Source organism: Oncorhynchus mykiss, chromosome 12 (assembly GCF_057628025.1).
Source record: "Oncorhynchus mykiss isolate SJ-2025 chromosome 12, ASM5762802v1, whole genome shotgun sequence".
In the NCBI taxonomy this organism is placed as follows: domain Eukaryota; kingdom Metazoa; phylum Chordata; class Actinopteri; order Salmoniformes; family Salmonidae; genus Oncorhynchus; species Oncorhynchus mykiss.
The window spans coordinates 41958341-41982008 of NC_143033.1; the positions used below are offsets into that span (position 1 = coordinate 41958341).

The following is a 23668-nucleotide window of genomic DNA, read 5'->3' on the forward strand; positions in this document are numbered from 1 at the left end:
AGGCGGCCAGCTCTAGGAAGTGTTTTGGTGGTTACAAACTTCTTCCATTTAACAACGATGGAGGCCACTGTGTTCTTGGGGACCTTCAATGCTGCAGAAATGTTTTGGTACACTTCCCAAGATATGTGCCTCGACACAATCCTTTGTCGGATCTCTGCAGACAATTCCTTCGACCTCATGGCTTTGTTTTTGCTCTGAGTTGCACTGTCAACTGTGAGACCTTATATGGGCAGGTGTGTGCCTTTCCAAATCATGTCCAATCAATTGACTTTACCACATGTGGACTCCAATCAAGTTGTAGAAACATCAATGATGATCAATGGAAACAGGATGCACAGAAAGTAAGATGGCACTGACAGAAATGGCAGTTCTACTTCTAGCTCTTAACTTATTTGGGATAGGGGGCAGTATTTTCACGTCCGGATGAAAAGCTTGCCCAAAGTAAACGGCCTGTTTCTCAGGGCCAGAAGCTAGGATATGCATTTTAAATTATGTCTGTGAGTATAACAGAACTGATATGGCAGGCGAAACCCCGAGGACAAACCATCAACAAAAAAAAGTCGGCGTACCACTGTTCTCAATGGCATGAACTTTAATTAAAATCCCAAGTCCTCCCAAATTGCAGCTCCTAGGGCTTCCACTAGATGTCAACAGTCTTTAGAATTTTTTTTGGGCTGGATTAACAAGAAGTTAAGTTTTATTTTGACATATTGCATGTGTATTTTCAAGAATGTTAAATATTTACAATTCTGTAGTTTGAATTTGGTGCCCTACACTTTCACAGGATGTTGGTCAGGTGGGATGGTAGCGTCCCATCTAGCCTAGAGAGGTTAAGCAACTTTGCAATATTTCATTTTTTTGGTGTGTTATTTCATACATTATTAGCCCAGAATGTTTTATTTGTGTTATTACATACAGACAGAAATAACTTTTGGATATCAGAGTGGCGATAACTTACAGCATTACAACAAGAAATACAACTTTCCCAAATTGGACCCTTTGTTCGTACCCCCAGGGCAATTTAACTTATCCCAGAGGCTGCTCGAAGTCGCGAAGAAGTATTCGGAGTGGACTTCTCGGCCGACTCAGAAGGCGGGTACACCATCCACCACTTCCGAGTACATTACTCGCTAAATGTTCACCCTCTGGACAATCAAGTAGACGAGCTCAGGGTGAGGTTCTCCTTCCAGAGAGACATCAGGGACTAACATTCTGTTTCACAGAATCATGGCTCTCTCGGGATATACTGTCCCTGTTCATACGACCAGCTGGGTTCTCAGTTCATCGCGCAGACAGGAATAAATAACTCTCTGGGAAGAATAAATGTGGGGGTGTATGCTTCATGACTAACTACTCATGGTGTGATTGTGATAACATACAGAAACTCAAGTCCTTTTGTTCACCTGACCTACAATACCCCAGTGAAATGCAGACTGTATTACCTCCCAAGAAAATTCACTTTGTTTATAGTCACAGCCATATATATTCCCCTCAAGCCGATACCACGACGGCCTTCAAGGAACTACACTGGACTTTGTGCAAACTGGAAACCACATACCCTGAGGCCGCATTTATTAAGCAAATTTGAGGAAAACGCTACAGAAGTTCAATCAACACAAACTGTAGTATTCGCTTAGGAAAAACACAAGATCACAGCTAGTCGCCTTTTCAGAATGCCTACAAGGCACTCCCCCGCCCTCCCTTCAGAAAATCAGATCAAGACTCAATGTTGCTCCTCTCTTCCTAATAGGCAGATACTCAAACACGAAGTACCAGTGCTAAGGTCTATTCAACGCTGCTCTGACCAATCGGACTGTCCATGCTTCAAAATAGTTTTGATCACTCGAACTGGGATATGTAGCCTCTGAGAATAACATTGATGCTTACACGGACACAGTGACTGAGTTCAACAGGAAGTGTATTTTGGACGTTGTTCCCTCGGTGACTATTAAAACCTACCCAAACCAATAACCGTAGATAGACGGCAGCATTTGCACAAAACTGAAAGGGCGAACTACCGCATTTAACCATGGCAAGGTGACTGGGAATATGGCTGAACACAAACAGTAGTTATTCTCTCCATAATGCAATCAAACATGCAAAACGTCAGAACAGAGACAAAGTGAAGTTGCAATTCAATGGCTCAGACAGAAGACGTATGTGGCAGTGTCTACAGACAATCCCGGATTACAAAGGGAAAACAAGCCACTTCGGACACCGACGTCTTGCTACATGACAGGCTGAACACCTTTTCCCACTTTGAGGATAACACAGTACCAACGAAGCGGCCAGCTTTCAAGGACAATCGGCTCTCGTTCTCCGTGGCCGACATGAGTAGGACATTTAAGCGTGTTAACCCTCACAAGGCTGCCGGACCAGAGTGCATCCCTAGCAGTGTCCTTAGAGCATGTGGAGCCCAGCTGGCTGGAAACGGACTTATTCAATCTCTCCCTATCCAGGTCTGCTGTCCCCACTTGCTTCAAGATGTGGTTCCTGTACCCAAGAAAGCAAAGGTAACTGAACAAAATGACTATCGCCCCGTAACACTCACTTCTGTGAGTACTTTGAGAGGCTAGTTAAGGATCATATCACCTCTACCTAACCAGACACCCTAGACCCACTTCCATTTGCTACCCGCCCCAATAGAACATACGATCTAGTCGCCATCACACTGCACACTGCCCTATCCAATATGAACAAGAGGAATACCTATGTCAGAATGCAGTTCATTGACTATAGCTCAGCCCTCAACACCATAGGGGCCCTGGATCGAGAACGCCGCCATGTGCAACTGGGTCCTGGACTTCCTGACGGGCCTCCCCCAGGTGGTGAAGGTAGGAAACAACATCTCCACTTCACTGATCCTCAACATAGGGGTCCCACCAGGGTGAGTGCTCAGCCCCCTCCTGTACTCCCTGTTCACCCATGACTGTGTGGCCACGCATGCCTCCAACTCCATCAAGTTTGCAGACAACAGCAGTAGGCCTGATTACCAACAATAATGAGACAGCCTACAGGGAGGAGGTGAAGTCCCTGGCAGTGTGGTGCCAGGAAAATAACCTCTCCCTCAAAGTCAGCAAAACGAAGTAGCTGATCGTGAACTTCAGGAAACAGCAGAGGGAGCACGCCCCTATCCACATCGACGAGACTGCAGTGGAGAAGGTGGAAAGCTTCAAGTTCCTCGGCGTACATATCGCTGACAATCTGAATTGGTCCACTCACACAAACAGTGTGGGGCTTGGCCCCTAAGAAACTTTTACAGATGCACAATTGGAGCATTCTGTCGGGCTGTATCACCGCCTGGTATGGCAGCTGCACTACGCATCACCGGGGGTACACTGCCGAGCCACAGTCTGTTCACCTTGCTATCATCAAGAAGGTGAGGTCAGTATAGGTGCATCAAAGTTGGGGCCAAGAGACTGAAAACCAGCTTCTGTCTCAAGGCCATCAGACTGTTAAATAGCCATCACTAGCCGGTTACCCCCCGGCAACTCAACCATGCACCTTAGAGGCTGCTGCCATATACAGTTGAAGTCAGAAGTTTACATACAGTGGGGAGGACAAGTATTTGATACACTGCCGATTTTGCAGGTTTTCCTACTTACAAAGTATGTAGAGGTCTGTACTTTTTATCATAGGTACACTTCAACTGTGAGAGACGGAATCTAAAAATCCAGAAAATCACATTGTATGATTTTTAAGTAATGCATTTGCATTTTATTGCATGACATAATTATTTGATACATCAGAAAAGCAGAACTTAATATTTGGTACAGAAACCTTTGTTTGCAATTACAGAGATCATACGTTTCCTGTAGTTCTTGACCAGGTTTGCACATTGCAGCAGGGATTTTGGCTTACTCCTCCATACAGACCTTCTCCAGATCCTTCAGGTTTCGGGGCTGTCGCTGGGCAATACGGGCTTTCGGCTCCCGCCAAAGATTTTCTATTGGGTTCAGGTCTGGAGACTGGCAAGGCCACTCCAGGACCTTGAGATGCTTCTTACGGAGCCACTCCTTAGTTGCCCTGGCTGTGTGTTTCGGGTCGTTGTCATGCTGGAAGACCCAGCCACGACCCATCTTCAATGCTCTTACTGAGGGAAGGAGGTTGTTGGCCAAGATCTCGCGATACATGGCCCCATCCATCCTCCCCTCAATACGGTGCAGTCGTCCTTGTCCCCTTTGCAGAAAAGGTTGGGATGGTGTTCTTGGGGTTGTACTCATCCTTCTTTTTCCTCCAAACACAGAGAGTGGAGTTGAGACAAAAATATAGCTTTTTGGTCTAATCAGACCACATGACCTTCTCCCATTCTTCCTCTGGATCATCCAGATGGTCATTGGCAAACTTCAGACGGGCCTGGACATGCGCTGGCTTGAGCAGGGGGACCTTGCATGCGCTGCAGGGTTTTAATCCATGAAGCCGTAGTGTGTTACTAATGGTTTTCTTTGAGACTGTGGTCCCAGCTCTCTTCAGGTCATTGACCAGGTCCTGCCATGTAGTTCTGGGCTGATCCCTCACCTTCCTCATGATCATTGATCATTGCATGGAGCCCCAGACCGAGGGTGATTGACCGTCATCTTGAACTTCTTCCATTTTCTAATAATTGCGCCAACAGTTGTTGCCTTCTCACCAAGCTGCTTGCCTATTGTCCTGTAGCCCATCCCAGCCTTGTGCAGGTCTACAATTTTATCACTGATGTCCTTACACAGCTCTCTGGTCTTGGCCATTGTGGAGAGGTTGGAGTCTGTTTGATTGAGTGTGTGGACAGGTGTCTTTTATACACGTAACGAGTTCAAACAGGTGCAGTTAATACAGGTAATGAGTGGAGAAGAGGAGGGCTTCTTAAAGAAAAACTAACAGGTCTGTGAGAGCCGGAATTCTTACTGGTTGGTAGGTGATCAAATACTTATGTCATGCAATAAAATGCAAATTAATTACTTAAAAATCATACAATGTGATTTTCTGGATTTTTGTTATTTTTTTTAGATTCCGTCTCTCACAGTTGAAGTGTACCTATGATAAAAAGTACAGACCTCTACATGCTTTGTAAGTAGGAAAACCTGCAAAATCGGCAGTGTTTCAGATACTTGTTCTCCCCACTGTACACCTTAGCCAAACACATTTAAACTCAGTTTTTCACAATTCCTGACAGTTGATCCTAGTAAAAATGTCTTAGGTCAGATGGGATCACCACTTTATTTTAATAACGTGAAATGTCCTAATAATTGTAGAGAGAATGATTTATTTCAGCTTTTATTTCTTTCATTACATTCCCAGTGGGTCAAACATTTATATACACTCAATTAGTATTTGGTAGCATTGCCTTTAAATTGTTTAACTTGGGTCAAACGTTTCAGGTAGCCTTCCACAAGCTTCCCACAATAAGTTGGGTGTTGTGGCCCATTCCTCCTGACAGAGCTGGTGTAACTGAGTCAGGTTTGTATGCCTCCTTGCTCGTACATGCTTTTTCAGCTCTGCCCACACATTTTCTATGGGATTGAAGTCAGGGCCACTCCATTATAGACAGAATACCAGCTGACTGCTTCTTCCCTAAATAATTCTTGCATAGTTTGGAGCTGTGCTTTGGGTCATTGTCCTGTTGTAGGAGGTAAATTGGCTCCAATTAAGCACTGTCCACAGGGTATGGCATGGCACTGCAAAATGGAGTGATAGCCTTCCTTTTTCAAGATCCCTTTTACCCTGTACAAATCACCCACTTTACCACCACCAAAGCACCCCCAAACCATCACATAGCCTCCACCATGCTTGACAGATGGCGTCAAGTCTCCTCCAGCATCTTTTCATTTTTTTCTGCGTCTCACGAATGTTCTTCTTTGTGATCAGAACACTTCAAATTTAGATCTGTCTGTCCATAACACTTTTTTTTTCAATCTTCCTCTGTCTCGTGTCTGTTCTTTTGCCCATCTTAATATTTTCTTTTTATTGGCCAGTCTGAGATATGGCTTTTTCTTTGCAACTCTGCCTAGAAGGCCAGCATCCCGGAGCTGCCTCTTCACTGTTGACGTTGAGACTGTTTTTTTGGGGGTACTATTTAATGAAGCTGCCAGTTGAGGACTTGTGAGGTGTCTGTTTCTCAAACTAGACACTCAAATGTACTTCTCCTCTTGTTCAGTTGTGCACTGGGGACTCCCACTCTTTCTATTCTGGTTAGCGCCAGTTTGCACTGTTCTGTGAAGGGAGTAGTACACAGCGTTGTAAGAGAGCCTTCATATCCCTGAACAAGAATAGGCTGATGAGTTCCAGAAGAAAGGTCTTTGCTTCTGGCCATTTTGAGCCTGTAATCGAACCTGCATATGCTGATGCCCCAGATGCTCAACTAGTCTAAAGGCGGCCAGTTGTATTGCTTCTTTAATCAGAACAGTTTTTAGCTGGGCTAACATAATTGCAAAATGGTTTTCTAATGATCAATTAGCCTTTTAAAATGATAAACTTGGATTAGCTAACAACGTGCCTTTGGAACACAGGAGTGATGGTTGCTGATAATAGGCCTCTGTACACCTATGTAGATATTCCATTAAAAATCAGCCGTTTCCAGCTACAATAGTCATTTACAACATTAACAATGTCAACACTGTATTTCTGATCAATTTGATGTTATTTTAATGGACAAAATAGTTAGGCTTTTCTTTCAAAAACAAGGACATTTCTAAGTGACCCCAAACTTTTGAACGGTTGTGTATATATAGACATGTAATCATTGAACACTTTAATAATGGAGACATACTGCTATAATCATCTCATATGTATATACTATATTCTCTTCTACTGTATTTAGTCAATGCCACTCCGACATTGATCATCCTAATATTTATATATTTCTTAATTCCATTCCTTTACTTTTATATTTGTGTATTGTTAGATACTACTGCATTGTTGGAGCTAAGAATACAAGCATTTCGCTACACACGCAATAACATCTGCTAAATATGTGTATGTGACCACTACATTTTATTTGAACTGAGCTCAATTTCGAGTCTCATAGCAAAGGGTCTGAATGCTTACAGTAGCAGTCAAAAGTTTGGACACACCTACTCATTCCAGGGTTTTTCTTTATTTTGACTATTTTCTACATTGTAGAAGATTAGTGAAAACATCAAAACTATGAAATAACACCTATGGAATCATGTAGGAAACAAATCAAAATATAATTTATATTTGAGATTCTTCAAAGTAGCCACCCTTTGCCTTGATGACAGCTTTGCACACTATTGGTATTATCTCAACCAGCTTCATGGAATGCATTTCACTTAACAGGTGTGCCTGGTTAAGTTAATTTGTGGTATTTCTTTCTTCTTAATGCGTTTGAACCGATCAGTTGTGTTGTGACAAGGTAGGTGGGTAGACAGAAGATAGCCCTATTTGGTAAAAAAAAAACAAGTCCATATTATGGAAAGAACAGCTTAAATAAGCAAAGGGAAACAACAGTCCATCATTACTTTAAAACATGAAGGTCAGGAAAATGTCAAGAACTTTGAATGTTTCTTCAAGTGCAGTTGCAAAAACCATCAAGCGCTATGATGAAACTGGCTCATGAGGACCGCCACAGGAAAGGAAGACTCAGAGTTACCTCTGCTGCAGAGGATAAGTTCATTAGAGTTAACTGCACCTCAGATTGCAGGCCAATTAAGTGCTACACAGAGTTCAAGTAACAGACATCTCAACATCAACTGTTCAGAGAAGACTGCGTGAATCAGGCCTTCATGGTCAAATTGGTGCAAAGAAACCACTACTAAAGGACACCAATAATAAGAAGAGACTTGCTTGCGACCAAGAAACCTGAACAATGGACATTAGACTGGTGGAAATCTGTCCTTTGGTTTGATGAGTCCAAATGTTAGATTTTTGGTTCAAACCACCATGTCTTTGTGAGATGCAGAGTAGGTGAACGGATTATCTCCCTCTGCATGTGTGGTTCCCACCGTGAAGCATGGAGGAGGTGTGATGGTGTGGGGGTGCTTTGCTGGGGACACAGTCAGTGATTTATTTAGAATTCAAGGCACACTTAACCAGCATGGCTACCACAGAATTCTGCAGCGATACGCCATCCCATCTGGTTTGCGCTTAGTGGGATTATCATTTGTTTTTCAACAGGACAATGACCCAACACACCTCCAGGCTGTGTCAGGGCTATTTGACCAAGAAGGAGAGTGATGGAGTGCTGCATCAGATAACCTGGCCTTCACAATCCCCCGACCTCAACCCAATTGAGATGGTTTGGGATGAGTTGGACCGCAGAGTGAAGGAAAAGCAGCCAACAAGTGCTCAACATATGTGGGAACTCCTTCAAGACTTTTGGAGAAGCATTCCAAGTGAAGCTGGTTAAGAGAATGCCAAGAGTGTGCAAAGCTGTCATCAAGGCAAAGGGTGGTTACTTTGAAGAATCCAAAATAGAAAATATATTGATTTGTTTAACACGTTATTGGTTACTACATGATTCCATACGTGTTATTTCATAGTTTTAATGTCTTCAGTATTATTCTACACTGTAGAAAATAATACAAATAAAGAAAAACCCTTGAATGAGTAGGTGTGTCCAAACTTTTGACTGGTACTGTATGTAAATAAGGTACCTGTTTTAAATTTTTATTTTTTATTTTTTTAATGTATACATTTGCAAACATTTCTAAAAACCTGTTTTCGCTTTGTCATTATGATGTAATGTGTAGATGGATGAGAATAAATAATAATTTAATCAATTTTAGAATAAGGCTGTAACGTAACAAAATGTGGAAAAGGTCAAGGGGTCTGAACACTTTCCAAATGCACTGTCTGTTTTTATTTTGCAGTCTAGTGTTGTGTTGAATACACAAGCCTCTTCAATCAATCCCGAGGCTCATGCTGTCACTAAACCTTCCAGGTGGAATGCTAGGTGCTTTAGCCTCAGCTGGCCTTAGACAGAGACACTTGTGTAGCGCATTACCCTTACTCCTCCACAGAGTGGCACTAGCACCTGCTGCAGTTTAGTCACCACGACATACCAAAATCCCATCCACCACATCATCACACCACACACTTCCAGATGAGATCCTTGTTGGGAACCCCCCCCCCCCCCCCCCACAATCTCACCAGACATTATAATACCTTATCACACTGATATACACATTTTCTATAACCAATTGCTTCCTGCTAGCAGAAATAGAGATATCTAGTTAGTCGTTCATAGTTAATAATGTCAAAGCCGCCACAACAACCGCACATTTTTTGATAAGCCGTACTTTATCCACACACCACTCAAAACAACATAGCACCCAATGGGAACGACCGTCAGGAGATTCAAGGACACCTCACTGTGGTTGTTGGAGAGGAAGTACGGTACCTGGTTTTGGCACCGAATTGGTGACGGACTGCGGCACCTTGTCGTTTATCAGCTCCACACACTCACTGGGAAAGAAGCCAACCTGGGGAGAGGACACACAAGACTTTTAGAGAGAGAGAGAGAGTGCGAGAGTAAGCAGAGAGGATCAGTAACCGTGTGTGTGTGTGTGTGTGTGTGTGTGTGTGTGTGTGTGTGTGTGTGTGTGTGTGTGTGTGTGTGTGTGTTAGTGTGAGAGAGCGAGAGTGAGCGAAAGAGCGCATTACCATTAAAGACTGATAAACAAGCTTCATCCACTTAACAAGGCCCTTCTTCAATGTTGTGCGGTTAATATCAACATTTCACCACTGTGCTTCGGGTATTATGCTGGAGACCTCTATGTATTAAGGAGTCCATAGGCAGTTGGTATAAACATGTACTAAAAGGTTGGTGCAAGGCCAGCGCAGGGCGTACTTTGACCCCAGGATACTACTTGGCAGTGTTCAGTCAAGATCATGTGGCTGAATAGCTGCCCAAGCTATGGTATTTAGGACTTTTCAGTGCCACCTGATGCGGAGGTAAAGCCCGGTGGGGTCGATATGTGTGTATACCCCAAATGTTTTATATCAGAAGAACAGTCAAGAACAAACTGTGATCGTTTCAAATCCCCACAGTCAACCAGAAAGCAAGATATCCTTATTGAACACAGATGTTAAAAGTAATCTTCAAATGTATTTACGAATTAACAATAAACATGTGTAAAACAACTATTGTCTGATCTAACACAACTGATTCTACCAATACAAAATAGACATAAGATGCCTTCAGGTTAAACTGTGTGTTAAGAAATACATTTTTTTTATAATAAAAGATCTCTCGGCTTCACTTAAGGGGTTTGGAGGAAGACTAGGTATAAATGTTTTTGCGTGCTTTAATGAAGACGGGGGAAAGTGCTAAAACAAAGCCATTCCCAGTAGAGCAGCTTGACAAAATCATTCTGTTACTATCAACTAATCATCTAGTCCACAGAGGAACACGTCTTGACTTGTGCGATTCCTAACATAAGAGACCCGGACTACACTAATACACTGTCAAATAAGTGTTTGTAGTAGCTTCAGAGTACAGAACCTGCACGGTTTGCAACATAAACTGCCTCCATCTTGTAGTAATGTGACTGATAAAGGGGTTGAAGGTTGAATGTGACCATCATAGGGATCCAAGGTCCAGCTGTCTAGTGACAATACTATACTATACTATAGAAAGAGTTGACTCATGCTGAGCATTCAACAAATGTAGCTCACCCTTTCCATGGTTGGATTTGCTCTCTCCCTCTCTGTTGCTCCTCCAGCCTTTTCTCTCCTTCCCTCCCTTTTATCGCTCTCTCTCACCCGCTCTTTCTATGAGGCTCAGGCTGGTAAATAAAGACAGATGTCAGCTGCCTATCCACCTCCAGTCATAGACGGACTCAGACTGCCTCTAGGGTGACTGACTGACCTCCGGTGGCAATAGGAGGGAGGACATGGACATCTGCTTTGTGCTAATTGACATACCATCCAATCAACGTTTCAATATCTAGTAGTAACAAACACGGTGATGTTTTCGCCAATATCCAGATTGGTTTCAAGGACCAACACCGTGTAATAACATAGTTATGACATCTTTGTTGAAGACATGTATGTATGAGACAATTCTTCCTAGGAATGAGTGCCATGAGTTACATTATTGAAAAATTAAACAGATAATACCCTACTCTGATATACCAAAACCAAACAAACAAGCTACTCTCCTCTGTCAACTCAGTATATACACAGCTACAGTACAACAAGCCCAACAGTTCCCGATCATCCTTGCGTTCAATAACATGTTGTGAAGCCCCATCCAACATGGCTGCCCTCCCAACTGGCCCGAATCCCCGGGGCAGCGAGCGGAGAGCCAAGCGCGCAGGAGGCAATGCTAAGGGCAATGCTAAGGGTAAGCTATGACCAGAACACTCCCGCAGTTCAATGCGAAGGGCACAGGAAGTTCAGCTGGGTTCAAAGAAAGACTATTGTTCACTTTAAATGGAATACTGGAAAACTTAGCTTAGCTAATACAATCACATCCCGATCAAGAACAACCACTTATTCTGTACGCATTTTGTATGTATGTATTAACTGACAAGAGAAGCGTTTCACCCAAATGAACAATATGAGCCCATTTTCATTTGTACTCAAGAGTAAAATTTGCTAAACAGCCAAACCAAATAAGAACCAAATGAGGAAAGCACAATTGAAATCCTGGCCTTGTGGAGTCGATCGTAGATCAGTAGATGTGGATGCCAAGCCATCTGTATGCAACTTATCAACCCCAGATTCTAGACTGCGACACAGTGTGTGTGTGTGTGTGTGTGTGTGCGCGCGCGCGCTTCTGGGCCACCAACCTGAAAGCCGTGCTTGCCCCTCCACCACGTGGTGTCCTCTTTGGGGGGCATGTCAATAACAGACACGATGTCCCCAACCTGTCAGTGGAGAGAGAGAGGAGAAGGGGAAAGGGGGGGAGAGAAGAAGAAAGCGGGGATAGTTGGATCAAGTCATGCTGTGAATACATTTGAGGGGAAACTACATACTAACTAACCCATAATATAGACGGGATATTATTAGGGGTACCTTGCTAAGAAAAGTTTGGGAACCACTGACTGCATTAGAATGTATTTCTACGTAATAATTAGATGTAGAATCAGATGTAGTGTATGAAAAGAGAAATGGAGAAACACCACCCTAGGAACAACGGAATGTATTGAGGCGTCTATATAAAGAGTAAATATGATGCAGATAACCAGTCATGGCGTCCATACCGCAAAGAGAAACGTTCTCATATAATACATATGATTATTTATTACCGCATACAAGAACATCCATTCATCCATGACATCTCCGTGTTTTCGGAAAGTATTCAGACCCCTTGACTTTTTCAAAATTTTGTTATGTTACAGCCTTATTCTAAAATTGAATAAATCGTTTTTTCCCTAACCAATCTCAGACAATACCCCACTGTCAAAGCAAAATGTTTGCTTATTTATTTATTTTAAAAAACAGAAATAATGTATTTACATAAGTACTTAGACCCTTTGCTATGAGACACAAAATTGAGCTCAGGTGTATCCTGTCTCCAACTTGATTGGAGTCCACCTGTGGTCAAATCAATTGATGGTACATCTACATCAGGTCCCACAGATGACAGTTCATGTCAGAGCAAAAACCCAGCCATGAGGTCAAAGGAATTGTCCGTAGAGCTCCGACACAGAATTGTGCGAAGGCACAGATCTGGGGAAGGGTACCAAAAAATGTATGCAGCATTGAAGGTCCACAAGAACACAGTGGCCTCCATCATTCTTAAATGGAAGAAGTTTGAAACCACCAAGACTATTCCTAGAGCTGACTGCATGGCCAAACTGAGCAATCAGGGGAGAAGGGCCTTGGTCAGAGAGGTGACCAAGAACCAGATGGTCACTCTGACAGAGCTCCAGAGTTCCTCTGTGGAGATGGGAGAACCTTCCAGAAGGACAACCATCTCTGCAGCTCCCCGCCAATCAGGCCTAGAAGGCACATGACAGTAAAAGGCCCATGACAGGGCACCTAAAGGACTAAGACCATGAGAAACAAGATTCTCTGGTCTGATGAAACCAAGATTTCACTTTTTGGCCTGAATTCCAAGTGTCACATTTGGAGGAAACCTGGCACCATTGCTACGGTGAAGCATGGTGGTGGCAGCGTCATGCTGTGGGGATGTTTTTCAGTGGCAGGGACTGGGAGACTAGTCAGGATCGAGGGAGAGATGAATGGAGCAAAGTACAGAGAGATCCTTGATGAAACTGGTGCGAAGGTTCACCTCCAACAGGAAAACGACCCTAAGCACACATCCAAGACAACGCAGGAGTGGCTTCGGGACAAGTCTCTGAATGTCCTTGAGTGGCCCAACCAGAGCCCGGACTTGAACTCGATCGAACGTCTCTGGAGAGACCTGAAATTAGCTGTGCAGCAACGCTCCCCATCCAACCTGACAGAGGTCTATAGAGAAGAATGGGAGGAACTCCCCGAATGCAGGTGTGCCAAGCTTGTAGAGTCAAACCCAATAATACTCAAGGCATTAACCACTTCCAAAGGTGCTTCAACAAAGTACTGAGTAAAGGGTCTGAATACTTAAATATGATATTTCATTTGACATTTTTTAATGGATTTGCAAACATTTCTACAAACCTGTTTTTGCTTTGTCATTATGTGTGTAGATTGATGAGGGGGAATTTATTTTTTTAGAATAAAGCTGTAATGTAACAAAATGTGGAAAAAGGGGTCTAAATACTTTCTGAATGTACTGTATGTCCATGTGAGTGTGTGTGCATGCATGTACAAATGTGTGTCAACTCTCCCTGTCACCTCGAAGGAGAGCTCGTCGGCGGCCTGGGCGATGTAGCGTTTGATGACATGGGCGGCGGCGATGGCGGGCACGTTGATGGAGGACTCCTCGTGGACCAGTAAGTGGTTGCCTTTGTTATCAACCTGGAAAACAAACACACACAGTCAAGGTAGTGTCATATTTACTGTCTATCAATGTAGACAGGTTACACTGGGTTAGTGAGTTACAGTTCTAGTGTGTGTAAGGCACTGCATCTCAGTGCAAGAGGCATCACTACAGTCCCTGGTTCGAATACAGGCTGCATCACATCCGGCTGTGATTGGGAGTCCCATAGGGAGGCACACAATTGGCCCAGCGTCGTCCGCGTTTGGCTGGGGTAGGTCCTCATTGTAAATAAGAATTTGTTCTGAACTAGTTAAATTAATGTTTATATATATATATATAAATAGGTGGTTAAGGAATGAAGAGCAGTAAGCTGATGTGTTCAAAAGAGAGAGAAAATGGAAAACTATGTTTTATGTGTGGTGTATTTGTGTAGAGTGGGAGATTGATAGACAAACAGACATAAACCCAGACAGAAGCTCACCTCCATCCATGTGAGAGCAGGCCCACAGTTGATCTTGTTGTCAGCGATAGCTGTGAGGCGGGAGAGGTAAGCCATCAGCATCTGGGAAACTGCCTGTGAGAGGAAACCAGAAACAGACCATGTGTAAAACACCTATATAAAACCACACAACACCCTTCTGTCACTGTAGCTCTACAGAGTGGTGTCGATTGACCTACAGCTATAGGTAGTGTATGCGAATCCTGTGCGGCCACTTTGCGTGGTCTTTACAACTGATCCAGAGACAGAGTGGTTGTTGTGTACATGATGGGTGAGGCTGGCATTAGGCTATACTTGCTAAGTAAAGCTGATCCTAAATAAGATAGGTGGCCTCCTAACTGGAAATACACGAACAAACTAAATAACAAAAGGTATCATAGACTTCAAGCGGAATTATCATCAGTATTATCAAGGCCGTCAGGCTGGCAGACTCCTCAGGGAAATGTATCCAATCAAGAGGCCATTAACGAAAGAAATCAACTCTGGTTGCGTATCTGCCTACCACCAGGGGAGTATACAGTTTCAATTTAACTCAACCCAATGAGGCTGCTAAGTGCGTTTACATCTGCAACCAATCAAAAACAAGAAGCACTCTCCTTTTTAAGCAGCGCAAATGATTTTCAGGGGACCCATGGTAATACATTTGATGTCAGCGGAACACAAATATTTGTTTTGTGCAATGCCTTTTTTTCGCTTGCACTACTAAAATATATACACAACTTATATGCCATATGCAAAACTGAATTGCCCATGGTCTGCCAATGACTACTCTACCCACAGTCCTATAAATGTGTTTCAGTGTGAGGCGGGAGTCAGAGAAATGGCTTTTAGTCTGTGCTTCACAAGCTAGTTGTCATTGAGAGAGCTGTTTTTAGGTTTCACTGTAATTGTGTGTTCCTTTCACCAAGGTTATGTACTACTTCTGGACAGGAAGCAGTAAACACACAAAAGTGTGCGCGTGTGAGAGAGTGAGCGAGAGAGAGTAAGGAGAGAGGACGAGTCAAATAATTTGTGTGAGAGAAAATTGGAAAGTGTGCATGTGTGCGAGCTCAATGAGTTTGTCAGCACCTCTAGTACTGTAGGAGGGTACCACAGTACTTTAGAGGCATAATGGGCGCTCCAAAACACTTCAGCTGCTCTCAGGCAGGATAAACACATCTCAATGAGCATGAGCCAGAATGACTGAGCTCATAATGCAGTCAATCCCAATGATACTGAAATAAAGGTTGTTTCTATTTTTTGAGGTGACTTCTTGAGTAATGCACAAAAGATGGCCAGGAAATTCTATAGGTCTGTGGCGGTCCTTCATGTTCCATATTCTATAAAGGCTAGGACAATACAAGAATAGAGAGACAGTGTGAAAACCTCATGTGAGTGAGATACAGTAGGCAACAACATACGTGTCTCTCTGTCACCATCAAAATACATTGTTAGATCAAGTTAAAGAATCTCAAGAGGGACTAGCGTCTGTGATGACTACAGAAATAACTGAATTGAGAGAGCGAGAGAGATAGAGAGACAAATAGAGAGGAGAAAAAAGACTGCATGAGAGAGAGAGAGAAAGGGCAAAAGGAAAGAGTGACTGGTGAGCGCCTAGCAGAGGGAATCAAACACTCCACTGGAGGCCAATTAGAGAGATGAAGAGGAAAGAGAGAGGTTAAATAAGGGAAGAGAAGAGAGGTTAAATAAGGGAAGAGAAGAGAGGATAAAGAAGGGTAGAGAAGAGAGAGGTTAAAGAAGGGTAGAGAAGAGAGGTTAAATAAGGGAAGAGAATAGAGGTTAAATAAGGGAAGAGGAGAGGTGAAATAAGGGAAGAGAAGAGAGGATAAAGAAGGGTAGAGAAGAGAGAGGTTAAAGAAGGGTAGAGAAGAGAGGTTAAATAAGGGAAGAGAATAGAGGTTAAATAAGGGAAGAGGAGAGGTGAAATAAGGGAAGAGAAGAGAGGTTAAATAAGGGAAGAGAATAGAGGTTAAAGAAGGGTAGAGAAGAGAGAGGTTAAAGAAGGGTAGAGAAGAGAGGTTAAATAAGGGAAGAGAATAGAGGTTAAATAAGGGAAGAGAAGAGAGAGGTTAAATAAGGGAAGAGAAGAGAGAGGTTAAATAAGGGAAGAGAAGAGAGAGGTTAATTAGGGAAAAGAAGAGAGAGGTCAAATAAGGGAAGAGAAAGGTTAAATAAGGGAAGAGAAGAGAGAGGTTAAATAAGGGAAGAGAAGAGAGGTTAAATAAGGGAAGAGAAGAGAGAGGTTAAATAAGGGAAGAGAAGAGAGAGGTTAAATAAGGGAAGAGAAGAGAGAGGTTAAATAAGGGAAGAGAAGAGAGAGGTTAAATAAGGGAAGAGAAGAGAGAGGTTAAATAAGGGAAGAGAAGAGAGGTTAAATAAGGGAAGAGAAGAGAGAGGTTAAATAAGGGAAGAGAAGAGAGAGGTTAAATAAGGGAAGAGAAGAGAGAGGTTAAATAAGGGAAGAGAAGAGAGAGGTTAAATAAGGGAAGAGAAGAGGAAAAGTTAGGACAGGTAGAGGTTAGAGAACTGAGCCCAAAGAGAGGCGAGGACTAAGTGAGGTTAGAGGAAAGGAAAGAGGAGATGAGAAAGGAGAGATGATAGGAAAGCAGAGCAGAGGAAATGAGAGGTTAGGGAAGGACAGAAGAGGTTAGGAGAAGAGGAAGGGATAGAGGGAGAGATTATAGGAGACAAGAAATTAGAGTAGGGAGAAGAGGTTAGAGCAGAGACCATTGAAGTGGTGGGCACGGGGCCAGACGTGGGGCCCTCTCATGACCCTCTCTCTTTCTCTCCCGGAGGTTCTAGGCTGCTGCCTGCCACATCGATTCCAGTACATGAGCTGGCACCGTGCGAACCCAATCAGGCCAGGGACGACCAACACACCCACAGAGGCCGAGTGTTGTAGCCCAGAGGAAGGGGCCGAATGGGGCACAATCTGACGACATGTACATGACACTGCCACTTCAGCACTGGTTTTAAAAGTCCCACAGCCTCCGAGCCTTTGTTTTCTTTCCACAAGATGTGGCACCAACAGTACAACATAAATGTAAATATGTATAACCAGATTAACCCTAACTAAACCCACAGCCAGGACAAATCTGGCCAAGAGGAACCGGTGAAGATATGTGGAAGATATGTATGTGGAAGATAATAACATGTGTAAATGACAAAGCATGCCCGGGTTTAAAAAAATATGTTTGTTTTTTATTTGAGACTTCATTGTGGCACTAACCAGTCCAAACAATGGTTAAATGAGCTATCAGATCTGTTCAGAAATGTCATGAAGGCCACACGTCACCTTGAGGGAGCTCAATGAAGACGAAGCTGACAACATTTAAACGGATCTCAGGATAAATCAAACATTTCCCTAAACAACCCTCATCCTTAAAACGTTGCAGGGAGGGAGAGTACAGAACGTTGAAGTGGACACCACGTTTTGCCTAAATGATAAAAACGGGTTAGCCTGGGACAAAAAGAAAGCCCCAAACTTTCAAGAAATGAAACGAGTGCCAACAGTGCTACAATACTAAGCACTTGATTTGGAGGGTAAAGTAGGCTTCTGTATAGAGGGCTTGCTTTGCAGAGCAGCAGAGAAGGAAGGCCATGAACGCTCTGGTCTGGGCTATAATAAGCCAGGGTGGGTAAGGAAAGCTTTTCTCTGATGACATGGATGCTTTCCTTGTTGTGCTGCAGTTGTTGGTTACTGTTGGTGATGAATACCCTGGCGCTTCCCACAAGACTTGTCCTATTCAGCGCACTAATCCAAGAGTGAGCCTTCCCCTGTGTGTGCCAGACAGTGTGTGTATGCGCCCCAAATGGCACCATAGTCCTCATACAGTGCACTACTTTTGACCAGGGCTCTGATCAAAAGTGGCGCACTATGTAGGGAATATGGTACCATTTGCGCCGCCGCCAGTGTCTCTCCTTAGTCCTCCTTCCTCGAGTGTCAACATGGCCAAGCAAACACAGACCAAAAGAGGGCCAAGACTCTCCAGAAAGACAAAGACTAGAGAACATAGGGTAAAACAAGAGTAAAGCCAAGCACAACATGGAGGCCTTAAAGGGACGGGGACTGGCTGGCTAACAGAATCAATAGGGAGACGGATTAGTTGATTAGCAGTAAGTCTCCTGATTTCGCAGAATATTCGGACCAACTCTTTTCAGGTCTTAGACTTAATGAGTCATGGAAGACATTGTGTGAGCTAATGTCAACTCATTTCGACCAGGCAATTTAGAGCTCCATGTACTGGCCTGCACAACAGTGGCCATTGTGTATTGTAATGAGCAGGCAATATGATGGTTAACAAACTAGTTAGGCTAAGACTATCCAAATAACTGCGGTAGCTAGGTACCAAACTGAGGGAGTGGCAAATCAGCCCCTCGACAATACTGTTAGTGACATTTCAATTGAAGCCAATTTTCCCGTACAACAATTCATCCTGTAAGAACCTCTGTATTAAATGCCTGAAAGCTACAATCAGACAATGACAGTTTGAGCATGCAGCCTCCCGAAAAACTATTTGTAAAGCTGGGCTGCCTGAAATTACTAGACGCTCACTCTCCGCTATTATTTGTCCCAGCAGCCGCAGACACAGATTAAACCGAAAGGTCCGACAACATGTTCAACCAATCACGACTGAGGTAGGCCTATTTCCTCTATTTCCTTTCCTGCCTTGTTTTGTGAAAACCCTAACAACCTGTTGTACTAGTCCTGTTTAGTGCTGAACATTCCACTACTGAAGGACCCATGCTTTCATTGTGGGCGTAGTAATCTGACCTCCTGTGATTAGTCAACATGCCGCCCGGGCCTCCCAGTGTTTCCCATTACACTGGGGACCGGACAACCTGCATCCCAAATGGCACCCTATATAGTGTACTACTTTTGAGAACGGCCAATAGAGCTCTGGTCAAAAGTAGTGCACTATGAAGGGAACAGGGTGCCATTTGGGATGCAGACATAAAGTGGTGACTAGTCAGCCTACCTCCGTGGGAGTCTCTATTTAGGAGTATTAGGGCCTTTTTCCCCCCATGGACTGAAGGATCATAAAAGGTAGGCATTAACAGCCACTCCAAACTTCAAAGGCCATCGATTTAGTTGTGAAAATATGCCACAGTTCAAGTGGGCTTTCGCTGTGAAAACTACTGTAAAGAGTGAGAGTGTGTGTTCAAGAGAGGGGAAAGAGAGAGGGAGGGGAAAGAGAGAGGGAGGGAGTGGAAAGAGAGGGGAAAGAGAGAGGGAGGGGAAAAGAGAGAGGGAGGGTGTAAGAGAGAGAGGGGAAAGAGAGGGGAAAGAGAGAGGGAGGGGAAAAGAGAGAGGGAGGGTGTAAGAGAGAGGGAGGGGAAAGAGGGGAAAAGAGAGGGGAAAGAGAGAGGGAGGGGAAAAGAGAGAGGGAGGGTGTAAGAGAGGGAGGGGAAAGAGGGGAAAAGAGAGGGGAAAGAGAGAGGGAGGGGAAAAGAGAGAGGGAGGGTGTAAGAGAGAGTGAGGGAGGGGAAAGAGAGAGTGAGGGAGGGGAAAGAGAGAGTGAGGGAGGGGAAAGAGAGAATGAGGGAGGGGAAAGAGAGAGTGAGGGAGGGAGGGGAAAGAGAGAGTGAGGGAGGGGAAAGAGAGAGTGAGGGAGGGGAAAGAGAGGTTGAAAAGAGAGGGGAAAGAGAAAGAGAGAGGGAGGGGAAAAGAGAGAGGGAGGGTGTAAGAGAGGGAGGGGAAAGAGGGGAAAAGAGAGGGGAAAGAGAGAGGGAGGGGAAAAGAGAGAGGGAGGGTATAAGAGAGAGGGAGGGGAAAGAGAGGGGAAAGTGTAAGAGAGAGGGAGGGTGTAAGAGAGCGAAAGCTCCCCTCACAGCTCAGCGGGGATGGAGAGGCTTTCTAAACGCGTAAACACAGAGACAGCATAATTGGACACTTTCACTCATTTAGGCCATGAATCAGCCTGCAACAAAGACCTAGGCAGGAGTTTGTAAAACAAGCAAAAACGACATGGACATTGTACTGGTATTTCACTCTAGTATGGAAACGGTCGCAAAACTGTTCTGAAGTGAGCCCTGTATTTTGCCTCTGGTTTCTGTCTGAACCCTAAACCGTTATCATGTATAACCCTGAAGGGCATAATATCATAAGCTTTGAGGTGGCATTCAAAGTGGGAGACTGGAAGAGACCATCTAAATGGTGATATAGGGGTGTTGGGAGGGGTGGCACATCGGCTGTACTGAGACCAGGCGTCTTACCTCGGCGCGATCACTCAGACTGTCGAATCGAGGCAGCTCCGGCAGCTGCGAGAAGCGGCGGTCATATATGCAGAGGTGCAGGTGCTTATCCAGGACACGAAAATCTTCATAGCTGCGCTTCACAATCCAGTTCCGGCCCTGCGGAGAGAAAACAAGAGAGTCAGCCAGTGGGAAAGAGAGGAGAGAGAACGTTTCCAAAGACAGAGGAGGTGCATCAGCCCTTTACTAGCCTGGTAACAGATACCCCTCACGCCCTAATTCAGAATCCACCGCTGAGACGGGGTGACAGGAGGGGAGCTCTATGCTTTTACTAGGGGGATCAGAGAGGGGGCAGGGCTCGACATTAACGCTGTCCGCTTGCCCAGGCAAGTAAAAAAAACTCATTGTTGGACAGGCAGATTACATAGACAAATAAAAAAATCATGCAAAGAAATCACAATATCAAACAATTAGGCTACTTTAATCATTTGCCCAGTTATAGTTTTTGGTCATCAATGAAAATCCTGGAAAAGTCAGTGTGTGCATCACCTGCGTGTGTTCCAGTGGGGGGGGTGGGGACGACGACGATAGCCAATTCAAAACATAGTGTAGTTCGGCTAGTTCTGACTAGTTAACTGTTTAGCATTCATTAATGTCATTGTCATGTCCTCAAATAACTTTCCACCGGCACTCGTGTATAACCGCAAATGGCCAACACGGATATGGGAGCGCAGTTGATGAAACCAATGCTGCATACTCTGGATGTAAAACAATCTCTCAAGCTCTCAAAATTGACTCGGATTCTCCTCTATTCAATACCGGCCATGCAATTTTGACAAAGTAAAAAAATATATTCTTAGAATAGCCTAATTGATAAGTAACTCCTATGCTGTCAAGATCTCTCATGAACACTGATTATTTTAACCTCACAAATAGATAAACATCTTAGGTTAACTACCTCGCACACCGTAGCCGTTTGATCCCTGGTTCATTGAATGAGGGAATTCTTTTATAAAGACATAAAAAGTATTTGGCTATAATTGTAATGTAGCAGGGTGGCCAACCCTCCTCCCGGAGAGTGCAGGAGAGCTACTGGGTATGCAGGCGTTTGCTCCAGCCCAACTCGAACACACCATATTGTAAAGAAATGATCAGCTGCTCAAATCAAATTGCATTGCATCCATACATACATATGTTAATCTGATATTATTGCGGTGTAGAGAAAAGCTTGTTTCTCTAGCTCCAAAAGTGCAGTAATATCTAACAAAACGCACAAATCTAAAGGTAAAATAAAGGAATTAAGAAATACTAGGATGTATAGACATTATGGACAGTATGTGGATAGAAAATATAGTATAATTGAAGAATACGTGGATAGAATAGTATAATGTACAGGAAAAATGAAATAGGATGGCCTTGACTAGAATACAGTATATATAGTACATATGAAATCAGTAAAACATTACGTAAACATGATTAAAATAATCAGTGTTCCATTATTAAAGTGACCAGTGTTCCATGTCTATGTACATAGGGCAGCAGCATTTAAGGTGCAGGGATGAGTTACCGGATGGTAGCCGCCTAGTTACAGTGACTAAGTTTAGGGCAGGGTACTGGGTGGAGGTCGGCTAGTGATGGCTATTTAACAGTCTGATGGCCTTGAGATAGCTGTTTTTCAGTCTCTCAGTCCCAGCTTTGCTGCACCAACCTCACCTTCTGGATTATAGCGGAGTGAACAAGCAGTGGCTCAGGTCCTTGATGTTCTTCTTGTCCTTCTTTTGACACCGGGTGCTGTAGCTGTCCTGAAGGGCAGGCAGTGGGCTTCCGGTGAGAGCCCTATGGTTGCGGACGGTGCAGTTGCCGTACCAGGCAGTGATACAGCCCGACAGGATGCTCTCAATGGTGCATCTGTAAAGGTTTGTGAGGGTCTTAGGGGCCAAGCCAGCTTCCTGAGGTTGAAGAGGCGCTGTTGCTCCTACTATACCACACTGTGTGGGTGGACTATTTCAGATTGTCAGTGATGTGTACTGTCAGTGACTGAGGAACTTGAAGCTTTTCACCTTCTCCACTGTGGCCCCGTCGATGTGAATGCGTGCTCCTATGCTGTCTCATGAAGTCCATGATCTGTTCCTTCGTTTTGTTGACTTTGAGGGAGAGGTTATTTTCACGTCACAACTTCGCCAGGGCCCTCACCTCTTCCCTGTAAGCGCTCTCGTCGTTGTTGGTAATCAGGCCTACCACTGTTGTCGTCTGAAAACTTGATGATTGAGTTGGAAGCGTGTGTGGCCACGCAATCATGGGTAAACAGGGAGTACAGGAGGGGGCTGAGCACACACCCTTGTGGGGCCCCTGTGTTGAGGATCAGCATAGTGGAGGTGTTGTTGCCTACCTTCATCACCTGGAGGTGGCCCATCAGGAAGTTGAGGACCCAGTCGCATAGAGCGGGGTTCAGGCCCAGGGCCTCGAGCTTCATAATGAGCTTGGAGGGTACTATGGTGTTGAAGGCTGAGCTGTACTCAATGAACAGCATTCTTACATAGGTATTCCTCCTGACCGGATGGGATAGGACAGTGTGCAGTACCATGTGGATTGCATACTCAGTGGATCTATTGGGGCGGTATGCAAATTAGAGTGGGTCTAGGGTGTCAGGTAAGGTAAAGGTGACATGATCCTTAACTAGTCTCTCAAAGCACTTCATGATTGCAGAAGTGAGTGCTACGGGGAGATAGTAATTTTGTTCAGTTACCTTCACTTTCTTGGGTACAGAAACAATAGTAGGCATCTTGAAGCAAGTGGGGACATCAAACTGGGATAGGGAGAGATTGAATATGTCCGTAAACATTCCAACCAGCTTGTCTGCGCATGTTCCGAGGATGCTGCTAGGGATGGCGGTAGCCTTGCGGCAGCGGCCCATGTCAGTGTCACTGTGTTATCCTCAAAGCGGGCAAAGAAGGTGTTAAGCTTGTTTGGGAGCAGGGCGTCGATGTCCGCGACGGCCGGTTTTCTCTATATAATGCGTAATTTGTGGAGTCCCTGCCACATACATCTCATGTCTGAGCCGTTGAATTGTGACTCCACTTTGTATCTGTACTGACGTTTTGCCTCTTTGATTTCCTTATCGAGGGCATAACTGGACTGTTTGTATTCATCACTTTGCTGTAGTT

General features: G+C 44.2%; 1 protein-coding gene across 13 annotated transcripts in view; it reads right to left on the reverse strand.

Annotated features, from left to right (window-relative positions):
- arhgap32b (Rho GTPase activating protein 32b) overlaps positions 1-23668 on the reverse strand; it is a 237908-nt gene that overhangs the window by 39991 nt on the left and 174249 nt on the right. For 10 of the 13 annotated variants that reach the window (XR_016485083.1, XM_021623785.3, XM_021623784.3 and 7 more), the window contains 5 exons: positions 20526-20663; positions 14292-14384; positions 13726-13848; positions 11733-11810; positions 9338-9419 (listed from right to left, as the gene is read on the reverse strand). Coding sequence is in view for 12 of the 13 variants with exons in the window: in XM_021623785.3 (XP_021479460.3) it covers positions 9338-9419; positions 11733-11810; positions 13726-13848; positions 14292-14384; positions 20526-20663 (514 nt within the window). In the remaining variant the exon portion in view is untranslated. Of the gene's footprint in view, positions 1-9337; positions 9420-10614; positions 10789-11732; positions 11811-13725; positions 13849-14291; positions 14385-20525; positions 20664-23668 lie in introns of those variants that run through there. The other 3 variants (XM_021623789.3, XM_021623788.3, XM_021623787.3) reach the window with 2 other exon arrangements.